We start from the raw sequence: 11,467 nt of genomic DNA, 5'->3' as shown, positions 1-11,467 counted from the left end.
CTCCTGGTTTCATCAAGTATTGGCTCTTTTCCCACTCAGGTGCAGCAGACATTGAATATCCTCCAGCAACTGGCAGTAGCCATGGGCCCAAACATCAAGCAGCATGTGAAGAACTTAGGTATCCCTATCATCACGGTGCTTGGAGACAGCAAGGTAAGCCTGACTCCTGGAATGGCCAGCCACATTCTTGGGCTAAGAACAGTTCTTACATGTTTGTGTAAGAGTACACATAAACAGCCTATAAACTTTGTAGGGAAGAGAACATTAGCAGGAAAATAATAAACATCTTTACCTCCCAGGCAGTATGAGGGTGAACAGTTATGTCACTAGCCTTGTGACCCTTAGATAAGTTATTTCTCTTCTTTGAGGTTCAGTTTCTTTATTTGTGAAATTTCATTCTTAGAGAACTAAATAAGAATCTGTACATATGGTACCTGCTACTATCTCATATAGTATGCACTCAAAAAATGTTCACTGTTTTGATTATGTCATCATTGTTCTATGTAATGTTATGAAGAGTGAATATGTTTATGAATTTGGGGGTCATGTATTTATTTTCTTCCTTGTTATCCTGAATTTCTGGAGCAGGATCTTCTAGTACTTTAGTTTCACAGTCCAAGAATCAGTCTCAAAAGTTGCAAGCCTCTTATATTTAGCCCAAGATTGAATATTTGAATGTGTCTTTATTTTTGAGCAATTCATTTAGTGTGAGGAATTGGGGTATTTTAATATTTTTCATGTTAACAAGACTTCATTCTGTGAATGCAAATTAATATGAAAACGTAAGTATTCAGGCAAATTGTTAGTAATTTAGGTCTAACTTTTAGTTAGGAGTTCTCTATCCTGTAGAGTTACATTCTCTATAGATAAGCACGGACATAACAGCCTCCAGAGTTTCAGAAAATAAAACCTCCAAGTTTATTCCCCTTACATGATACTCTACGCCCAGTTCACTGTTTTTGCCTAATTTAACCGAGTAGAGGATCTTACAATTGGAGCTTTATGTTTCTCCTTTACTTTGGATTTTCAGTACAATCATTCATAGAACTAGATTCTGTGTCAGAGAAGTTGATTCTAAGTACGTTCATGTGGACCTTAAAGAAACCTCTGTTGTTCATGTTCCCAAAGTAAGAAACTTTTTCACTCTCTACCTCCAAACCATAAGTGATACTATCTTTACTAATTCTTTCTTCCATTTAGAACAATGTTCGGGCAGCTGCCTTAGCAACTGTGAATGCTTGGGCAGAACAGACAGGCATGAAGGAATGGCTGGAGGGAGAAGATCTTTCTGAAGAGCTCAAAAGGGAAAATCCTTTCTTGAGGCAAGAGGTAAGTACTACAAATATGTGCTTTACTCATGACTTTGACCTTCTTAGAGGTGTGGACCTACCTAATAAATATGCTTGTATGGACAGAATGAGTTTCATTATGAAACAGTTAATAAAATGAAACCAAATTCCTGAAGATTTATACCGCGTACATCTTTTTCTCCCCCTTTCATATACTTTTTTAACAATAAATTTTTATTTTAAAGATTTCTTTATTTGAGAGAGGGAGAACACATGCACACATGAGTGAGGGGAAGAGCAGAGGGTGAGGGAGAGACTCCTCAAGCAGACTTCCACTGAGCGAGGAGCCTGAGGTGAGGCTTGACCCCAGGAGCCTGAAATCATGACGTGAGCAGAAATCAAGAGTCAGTTGCTCAACTAAATAAGCCACCCAAATGCCCATTAACAGTAAAAATTTTTTTAAAGGACTAGCCTTTCTGTGAAATCTTGTTTCTTGAACTCTGAAATGGTAAAATAGAAGTTTTTAAGCAGATCATAAAAACAGAATTCAGCATTCAAAAATCCATCAGTATAATTCATCATACCAGCAAACTAAAGAAGAAGAATCATATAATTGTGTCAGTTGACTCAAAAAAGGATTTGAGAAAATCCAACGTCTGTTCATGACAAAAACTCTGAGCAAGTAAGAAATAGAAGAGAATTATTTCAGCTTACTAAAGACCACCAGGGCGCCTGAGTAGCTCCGTGGGTTAAGCCTCTGCCTTTGGCTCAGGTCATGATCTCAGGGTCCTGGGATCGAGCCCATCAGTCTCTCTGCTCAGTGGGGAGCCTGCTTCCCCACCCCCCTTCTGCCTGCCTCTCTGCCTACTTGTGATCTCTGTCTCTGTCAAATAAATAAATATCTTTAAAAAAAAAAAAAGACCACCTACAGGGCACCTGGGTGGCTTAGTTGTTAAGCATCTGCCTTCAGCTCAGGTCATGATCCCAGAGTCCTGGGATCAAGCCCCACATCAGGCTCCCTGCTCGGCAGGGAGTCTGCTTCTTCCTCTCCTACTTCCCCTGCTTATGTTCCCTCTCTCGCTGTGTCTCTCTCTGTCAAATAAATAATAAATAAAATTTTTAAATTTTTAAAAAAAATAAAGAGACCACCTACAAAAAACCTCTATAGATAATGTCATACTTATATTTAGAGTGGTGAAAGACCGGATGCATTCATCCTAGGTTGGGAGCAATGTCCGTCTCACCACTATTAGTTAGCATAATATGGGAAGTTCTAGTCCCTGCAGTAAGGCAAGAAAAAGATACGAAAAACAGTTTGGAAAAAGAAAAGTAAAACTATTCCTAATGGCCAGTAACATGGCTGTCTACATAGAAAATCCCAAGGAATCTACAAGTAAACTCCTAGAACTAATAAATATTTGAGTTCAGTAAGATTACAGGATACAAAATTAACACACAAAATCAATCACGTTTCTTTATAATACAGTGAACATAATGGAAACAAATAAACAATACAGTTTACAGTTACACCAAAGAAAATGAAATCCTTAGATGTACACTTAGCAAAGAAAATATAGAATATGTATATTAAAAATTACAAAATGTTGATAAAAGAGTCCAAGGAAGACCCAAAGAGTTGGAGAGACACGCTGTGGTTGTTCATAAGAAGACTCAATGTAGTAGAGATGTCAGCTCTCCCCAAACTGATCTATAGGTTTAATGTAATTCCCATCAAAATTGCAGCAAGTGTTTTTGTAGCCAAAAGCAGGCTTATTCTAAGATTTATATTCTAGCTACAACAGTCCTGACAAAGAAGAAAACTGGAAATAATCACTCTATCCTATATTAAGACTTAGATATTGCTAACATAATCAGGAAACTTACATGGGATTGGGAGGTGGAGGACAGACCCAGGTTAGTGGAACTGAAGAGAACCCCAGAAATAGACCCACGCAAATATGATCAACTGGTTTTTGACAAAATTACCAAAATAATTTAGTGTTGGAAGGCTACCCTTTTCAACAAATGACTCCAAAGCCTTAGACATCTGTAGATAAAACACTGAACCTCAACCTAAACCTTCCATCCTATTCAAACATTAACTCAAAATGGATCATGAACTAAATGTAGACTATAAAATTATAGAACTTTTATTTTACTTATTTTTTCATGGTGGGGTTTGAACTCATGATCCTGAGATCAAGACCTGAGCTGAAATCAAGAGTTGGACGCTTAACCAACTGAGCCACCCAGGTGCCCCAAAACTATAGAACTTTTAAAGATAATATCGGTGAAAAACTTCAGGATATAGAAATTCTTCAGGCAAAGAATTCTTAGACTTGACACCAAAACCACAATCCCTTTGATGGAAAAAATTGATAAATTGGACCTCATAAAAATTAAGAACTTTTGCTCTGCAAAAGACCATGTCAAAATGAGGACAAGGCAGCTATACCACAGGAGGAAGTATTTGCTAACTCAGTATCTGATAAACATTATATAAAATTTGTAAAGAATTCTCGGGACACCTGGGTGGCTCATTTGGTTAAGTGTCTGCCTTTGGCTTAGGTCATGATCCTGGGGTCCTGGGATTGAGTCCCGCATTGGGCTCCTTGCTCAGCAGGGAACCTGCTTCTCCCTCTGCCTGCCTCTCCCTCTGCCTGCTGCTCCCCCCTGCTTGTGCTCTCTCTTCTCTCTCTGACAAATAAATAAATAAAATCTTTAAAAAAAAAAAAAAAGAATTTTCAAAACCGTGAAAAAAAAAAAAGATGGGGCACCCAGCTTGATCAGTTGGTGGGTGGAGCATATGACTCTTGGTCTCAGGGTCATGAGTTTGGAGTTCCATCTTAGGCATAGAGCCTACTTTAAAAAAAAAAATGGGCAAAAGACATGAACAGATGTTTCACTGAAGAGGATATGCAGGTGGCAAATAAGCCCATAGATGTTGTTCGGTATGATTAGCCATACAGGAAATGCAAATTAAAACTAGTGACACATCACTCTACAGCTATCAGAAGTACTGGAATAAAAAAATAATTTTAACACCAAATGCTAGCAAGGAGGTGGAGAAATTTGAACACTCTGCCGGAGGAAATATAAAATGGTACAGCCACTCTAAGAAAAAGTTTGGCAGTTTCTTTCAAAACTAAACATGTACAGGGCATCTGGGTGGCTCAGTCAGTAAGTGTCCAACTCTTGATTTTGGCTTAGGTCATGATCTCAAGGTCATGAGACTGAGCTCCCTGTCAAGTTCTGGGCTCAGTGGGCAGTCTGTTTGAGATTCTCTCTCTCTCTCTCTCTCTCTCTCTCTCTCTCCCCCCCCCCAACCCCCTTTCCCTCTGCTTCACTCCCCACTCATGCACATGCCCTCTCTCTCTTTCTAAAGTAAATAAATCTTTCTTTTTTTTTTTTTTTTTTAAAGATTTTATTTATTCATTTGACAGAGAGATCACAAGTAGGCAGAGAGGCAGGCAGAGAGAGAGAGAGAGAGGAGGAAGCAGGCTCCCTGCTGAGCAGAGAGCCCGATGTGGGACTTGATCCCAGGACCCTGAGATCATGACCTGAGCCGAAGGCAGCGGCTTAACCCACTGAGCCACCCAGGCGCCCAAATCTTTCTTTTTTTTAAAGATTTTTTTATTCATTTGACAGAGACCACAAGCAGGCAGAGAGGCAGGCAGGGAAGGAGGAGGGAAGCAGGCTCCCCGCTGAGCAGAGAGCCCGACTTGTGGCTCGATCCCAGGACCCTGGGATCATGACCCGAGCCGAAGGCAGATGCTTTAACCCACTGAGCCACCCAGGCGCCCCATAAATCTTTTTTTATAAACCCCCAAACTGAACTTACAATTACTATATGACCCAGCAATTGTGATCTTGTGCATTTATTCCTTAAAAATGGAAATTTCTGTCTTCAAAAGAATCTATACACAAATGTTCATAGCAGCTTCATTCATGATAGCCGAAAAGTGGAAACAGCCCAAATATCCTTCATATGTCCATATGGTAATACTATTTAAGATTAAAAGATTCACTGATAACGAGCAACAGTTGAGATAAATCTCCAAGGAATTATGTTGAATGGCAAAACCCAGCTCCAAACAATTATATACCATATGATTCCATTTGTGGAGTATGTTTAAAATGACAAAATTTTAGGGGTTCTTGGGTGGCTCAGTCATTAAGCGTCTGCCTTCGGCTCAGGTCATGATCCCAGGGTCCTGGAATCGAGCCCCGCATCAGGCTCCCTGCTCCGCGGGGAGCCTGCTTCTCCCTCTTCCACTCCCCCTGCTTGTGTTCCCTCTCTCACTGTCTCTCTTTCTGTCAAATAAATAAATAAAATCTTTTTAATAAAATAAAATAAAATGACAATTTTAGAAATGGAGAACAGATTAGTAGTTATCAGGGATTGGAATGGGATAAGGGAGATGCCTGTGGTTATAGAGGAGGCAATATGAGGGATGCTTGCAATGGAACTGTTTAAAATCTTAACTGTGGTGTCAGATGTAGTAACATATATGTGATAAAATCGTAGAACTAAATACAGGCACAGACACAAATGAGAACGGCAAAGCTGGGCAGTCTGAACAGGATCAATGGATTGTATCAATGTCAGTATCCTGGTTGTGACACTATAGTATAATTTTACAAAGTGTTACTGTTAAGAGGAAACTGAGTACATGGGATCTCTGTATTATTTCCTATAACTCCATGTGACTACAGTTATCTCAATTAAAACTTCAATTAAGGGTGCCTGGGTAGCTCAGCTGGTTGAGCAACTGCCTTCAGCTCAGGTCATGATCCTGGCATCCCGGGTTCAAGTGCCGCGTCGGGCTCCCTGCTCCATGGGAGTCTGCTTCTCCCTCTGACATTCTCCCCTCTCATGCTCTCTCTCTCTCAAATAAATAAAAATCTTAAAACTTTAATTAAAAAATAAATACAGATATGAATTATTTGGGGGAAATAGAGAAAAACTGTCAATATGGGGCTAGAAACAGAAGTTCTGGCAGAATCTGTCCTCTCCTGATCAAATAAATGTTAAACATTTTCTCTAGCTGAATAATTCTTAGAATTTTTTTTTAAAAGATAAGGGAAAGATTTTCATCTGTAAAATGCATTAAGAACTATTGAAGCTTTATTTATTGTAGTTTAATACCCAAGTGTGGTCCAAAGAACCATGTCCTTATCTTAAAGAAAATAGTCATCTTTGCATATATCATTTAAATATAGCATTGTTCTTGAACAGTGAAAATTACTGATTTTATATTGGAAAGTTGTAGTGTTTGGTACTGATGCAATCATTAAGCCTAAGATTATAAGTAATAATTTTCCACTTGAAGTGTGTAACCGGTCTTTATTTCTTTTGGCAGCTTCTGGGCTGGCTGGCTGAGAAACTCCCAACTCTTCGTTCCACCCCCACAGACCTTATCCTTTGTGTCCCTCATCTCTACTCGTGCCTGGAGGATCGCAATGGAGATGTGCGGAAGAAGGCCCAAGATGCCTTGCCATTCTTCATGATGCATCTGGGATATGAGAAAATGGCCAAGGCTACCGGGAAATTAAAGGTACTACTTCTTGTGGTTGCTGCTGTTAAAAGCCATTAGAAAAATATTGAATGTGAGTATATATATAGGCAAGAGATCATATTACCTCCTAGGAGTCTCACTTGAAATCCCAGTGAGAGCAAAAATATGTTGAACTCCCAAGAACTTGACTCTGCAGGGGCAAAAGTTGTGACCTTCTAGAATGGTAGTTAGTTTAGTATGACTTCATAATGGATGTTACTTCTCTTGCCCTGTGTGCTGCCTCCCTTACTTCATAGGTATTTCAAAACTAGGTGCTCAGTGATGTCCCAGCAGCTCTTTTAGTAAGCATAGTATGAGTGTATCATGTATGTGGCATCTCATTTCCCCTGTTATGTTGTCTCCCTAGCCAACTTCTAAAGATCAGGTACTGGCCATGCTAGAGAAAGCCAAAGCTAACATGCCGGCCAAGCCTGCAGCATCTGCTAAAGGAACTTCCAAACCAATGGGAGGGTCTGCTCCAGCCAAATTCCAGCCAGCTTCAGGTAACTCTGTTTTGAGACGGTTAAGGGGGAAAAAAGTAGCCCAGGGGAACTCTGAAAAGAAACAGAGCCTTCATTTCTTACTGTATTTCCAAACAGTTGAGATCCTAGGCCCTCCCGCCATTTTCCCTCCCTCCTTCCTTACCCTTCTACCACAAACATATTTGTCAGGTTTTAAGCCAGGAATTGTGATGAAGGTATAAAGACGCTTAATTTGATTTCCACTTCCAAGAAGGAGTTTCGGAATAGCACATTGAAATACTCCAGAAAATGAGTGTTCCATCCTATTTTTAAGGTTTCCACATATTTTCTGCTATTGGATATTATAGTTAGAGGGGGGAAGCTGGGACCATCTAGTCTAATCCTTTTATTAAGAGACAAGGAAACCCAAAAGATGAAGTGACTGGCACAAGGACCGCCAGTCAGTCTAAACCAGCATAGAATTCCTCTTCTTCATCCCAGATGAGTTGTCCTACTGCAGTGCCTGTTTGCTGATCCGTTCTAATATTTGCTCATCCTTTAGAGAAAAGTCTTGATTTCTTCACCCTAATGTTATAATTCCATCACGTATAAATAAAACTCCAGTCTATAACTACTATTTTGCTAGACCTACTGCTTAATAAATAAAATATTATTCTCCTTAGTGGGATACAAACTATTAATGCTATAGAGGTAGAAATTGTAGATGTTTAAGACTGTTGGTATCAAAGGATTTATTAGATTATAATATCTGTAGGAATCCTGCCATATGGTAAATACTGAGCGTCAAAGATTGTAAACCGCCCCTGCCCAAGGAAGTATCAATCTAGTGAAAAGATTTAACTAATTTAATAATTTAATTTAATTACTTTAATTAATAATTTAATTAATTTAATAATTTAATTAATTTAAAACCTCAACTTAACTGTTGGCAAAGTAGATGTAGATTTATTGAGTTAATGTCTTAGGGTTATGTTTAAAAAAGAATTCAGGCAGGAAAAAAAAGATTAGGAAAAAAATCCAATTGAAAATACCTTCTCAATTGACATTTAAAACTAGGTTTTCACATCATTATGTATTTAACCTGATCAGAATAAAGTAATGTAAGTTAGAGTTTATATTTATAGTAGATGCCTTTTTTCCTCAAAGCACCTGTTGAAGATTCTGTTTCCAGTACTGTAGAAACCAAGCCTGATCCGAAAAAGGCCAAAGCTCTAGGAGTTTCTTCCAAAACAAAGGTATGTTAGCTCTGCATACTTAGATGCAAAATTGCTCTTAAGTGTGTTTTATATATCGGGTCACTCTATTAGGAGAGATCATATTGTGTCTGAAAGAACATTACTACTCTTTTTTTAAGGTTTTGTTTATCTGAGGGAGAGAGAGGGCGTGAGTGAGAGCACGAGCAGGCAGGAGGGGCAGAGGCAAAGGGAGAAGCAGGCTGCCCACTGTGTAGGGAGCCCAATGTGGGGCTTGATTCCAGAACCCTGGAATTAGGATCTGAGCCAAAGGCAGACACTTAACCAGCTGAGCCACCCAGGGGTGCCCCTACTCCTTTTCTTTTCTTTCCTTTCTTTTTTTTTTTTTTTTTAAAGATTGATTTATTTGAGAGAGAAAGAGAAAGTGAGCCCAAGCCAAGGAAGTGGCAGAGGGAGAGAATCCTCAAGCAGACTCCCTGCTGAGTGCAGAGCCTTACGCAGGGCTCCGTCTCATGATCTGTGAGGTCATGACCTGAGTTGAAACCAAAAGTTGGCTGTTAACGGACTGAGCCACGCAGGCGGCCCCAGTACATTTATTATTATATGCTCATATACAGTGGGCACGCTGGCCATTCGTTTGAGGATTATTTGTTTCCTTCCCTATCCATGGTCCTTTAATTCAGTATTGCTTTAAATAGATAATTATCTTCTAAACTGTCCAGTGAAAGCTGTTCTTTTCCTGTCCTCCCCACTGTCCTCATACCGAGTTTAACAAGTGCTTATTTTAGTATTTGATCACAAGTGCTTTGAAGTATTTTTGACTCTCTTCTTAATGCTGTACTTTTTCCCCCAGTCTTTTGCAGTTTACAAAACAGTTTCACATAAATGATCTCACACTTGTTTTAACTGAATGACTTCAGTGTTTGAACTAGAAAGAAATTCTGGCCTACTAGAAATAACAGGCTCTTGCTGCATTTATATTAATAAGTAATAATGATCCCAGTTTTAAAATTCAAGTATTACTTTATTTTTTTTTAAGATTTTATTTATTTATTTGACAGAGATCACAAGTAGGCAGAGAGGCAGGCAGAGAGAGGAGGAAGCAGGCTCCCTCCCGAGCAGAGAGCTTTAACCCACTCAGCCACCCAGGCGCCCCTCAAGTATTACTTTAAATACATATTCTAAGTGTTCACTATTTTCTTTCCATCTGATACAAAGATTTAAAATCTCGGATTATTTTCACTTTAATAATTCTTTAAAATGTCTTGAGCAAGTTTCTCTAGAAACAGGTTCAGAGCATCTCCAGTTACAATGATGTGATAGAGATACATTTTATATGCAGAGAGGCAGAAAAGCTTTCTTGACTAAGACATGTAAATGCCATTCAAAATGTCAATAATATGGAAAGCTGTAAATGGTGTTGAAGATTTTAAGAAAGAGAGCTGTCCAGGGGCACCTGGGTGGCTCAGTCGGGTAAGTGTCTGCTTTGGGCTCAAGTCATGATCCCAGGGTCTTGGGATCAAGCCCCATGTTGGGCTCCCTGCTCAGTGGGAAGTCTGCTTCTCCCTCTCCCTCTGCCTGCTCCTCCCCATGCTTGTGCTCTCTCTCTCTCTGTCAAAGAGATAAATAAAATCTTTCTTTTTTTAAAAGCTGTCCAGTAAACAAAGAGTCTATGACCCAGACCAATGACATTATAATAGAGTTTTTCCACCTACATTACATGCCAATCCAAGGTAACCCACAGTTACTTGAGAATATATTAAAAACATTTCTGGGAACCCCTGGGTGGTTCAGTTAGTTGGGCATCCAACTCTTGATTTCAGCTCAGGTTTTAGTCTAGACTAAGCCCTGTGTCATGCTCCATGTTCAGAGCACACAGACTGCTTAAAGATTCTCTTCTTGGGGCGCCTGGGTGTCTCAGTGGGTTAAAGCCTCTGCCTTCGGTTCGGGTCATGATCCCAGGGTCCTGGGATGGAGCCCCGCATCGGGCTCTCTGCTCAGCGGGGAGCCTGCTTCCTCCCTTCTCTCTCTCTCTCTGCCTGCCTCTCTGCCAACTTGTGATCTGTTTGCCAAATAAATAAAGAAAATCTTAAAAAAAAAAAAAAAGATTCTCTTCTCCCTCTATCTCTCTACTCCCCCTCCACCCCAACACACACACACACACACACACACACACACACATCAGCTCATGCTCCCTCTCAAAAAAAAATTTTGATGGGGCACCTAGGTGCCTCAGTCGGTTAAGCATTTGACTCTTGATCTCAGCTCAGATCTTAATCTCAGGGTCCTGAGTTCAAGCCCCATTTTGGGCATAGAGTCACTTTAAAAAAAAGAAGAAACAAGCAAACAAACACACCTTTCTGGAAATGTGCAAAAGCATAGTATGTGCAAGATTCTGTGGCTCACCTGTTTCTTTCATGGGGAATATAATTTTGATAGTGTCTGTTTTATAGAGAGCCTGCTTACCGGGCAATAACATCATATTCCCAAGGACTAGTACCCTAGCTAACCAGCGTTCCCTGAACCTTTGCTGTAGAGTGCACAAGGAAAGAAAGTACCCAGCAAAACCAGCTTAAAGGAGGATGAAGACAAATCTGGTCCTATTTTCATTGTTGTTCCAAATGGAAAAGAACAGAGAATGAAAGATGAAAAAGGATTAAAGGTAAGGAAGGGACATGAACTCTCAGGAATTTTTTGCTTTCTGTTTTGTTTTGTAATTATTGTTTTGTTTTGTAATCAAGAATGTCTGGAATTCATTTCATTATTGAAATACCTAATAATGAACTGAATCTTTGCTTATAAACTATAGCTTGTTTGTCTTAGGTTTATGGGAGCATTATTTCCTGCAAAAGGAACTATAGAATGGAGCTATTGCCTATTCTTCTTCCAAATGGAAACCAAAGTTGTTTTAATTTTTATAATCCTAAAATGGAAAATATTCCTTG

General features: G+C 39.5%; 1 protein-coding gene across 3 annotated transcripts in view; it reads left to right on the top strand.

Annotated features, from left to right (window-relative positions):
* The window catches only part of CKAP5 (cytoskeleton associated protein 5), a 106,406-nt gene that overhangs the window by 72,359 nt on the left and 22,580 nt on the right, over positions 1 to 11,467 (top strand). For all 3 annotated transcript variants that reach the window (XM_032360499.1, XM_032360501.1, XM_032360500.1), the window contains exons 23-28: positions 40 to 153; positions 1,201 to 1,329; positions 6,653 to 6,847; positions 7,215 to 7,350; positions 8,476 to 8,564; positions 11,059 to 11,184. In XM_032360499.1, the coding sequence (XP_032216390.1) occupies positions 40 to 153; positions 1,201 to 1,329; positions 6,653 to 6,847; positions 7,215 to 7,350; positions 8,476 to 8,564; positions 11,059 to 11,184 (789 nt within the window). The remainder of the gene's footprint in view (positions 1 to 39; positions 154 to 1,200; positions 1,330 to 6,652; positions 6,848 to 7,214; positions 7,351 to 8,475; positions 8,565 to 11,058; positions 11,185 to 11,467) is intronic.

The sequence above is a fragment of the Mustela erminea genome, chromosome 9 (genome assembly GCF_009829155.1).
Source record: "Mustela erminea isolate mMusErm1 chromosome 9, mMusErm1.Pri, whole genome shotgun sequence".
NCBI classification, from domain to species: domain Eukaryota; kingdom Metazoa; phylum Chordata; class Mammalia; order Carnivora; family Mustelidae; genus Mustela; species Mustela erminea.
Note: the sequence above shows the minus strand (reverse complement) of the source record. Positions and strands in the feature narration are given on the sequence as shown.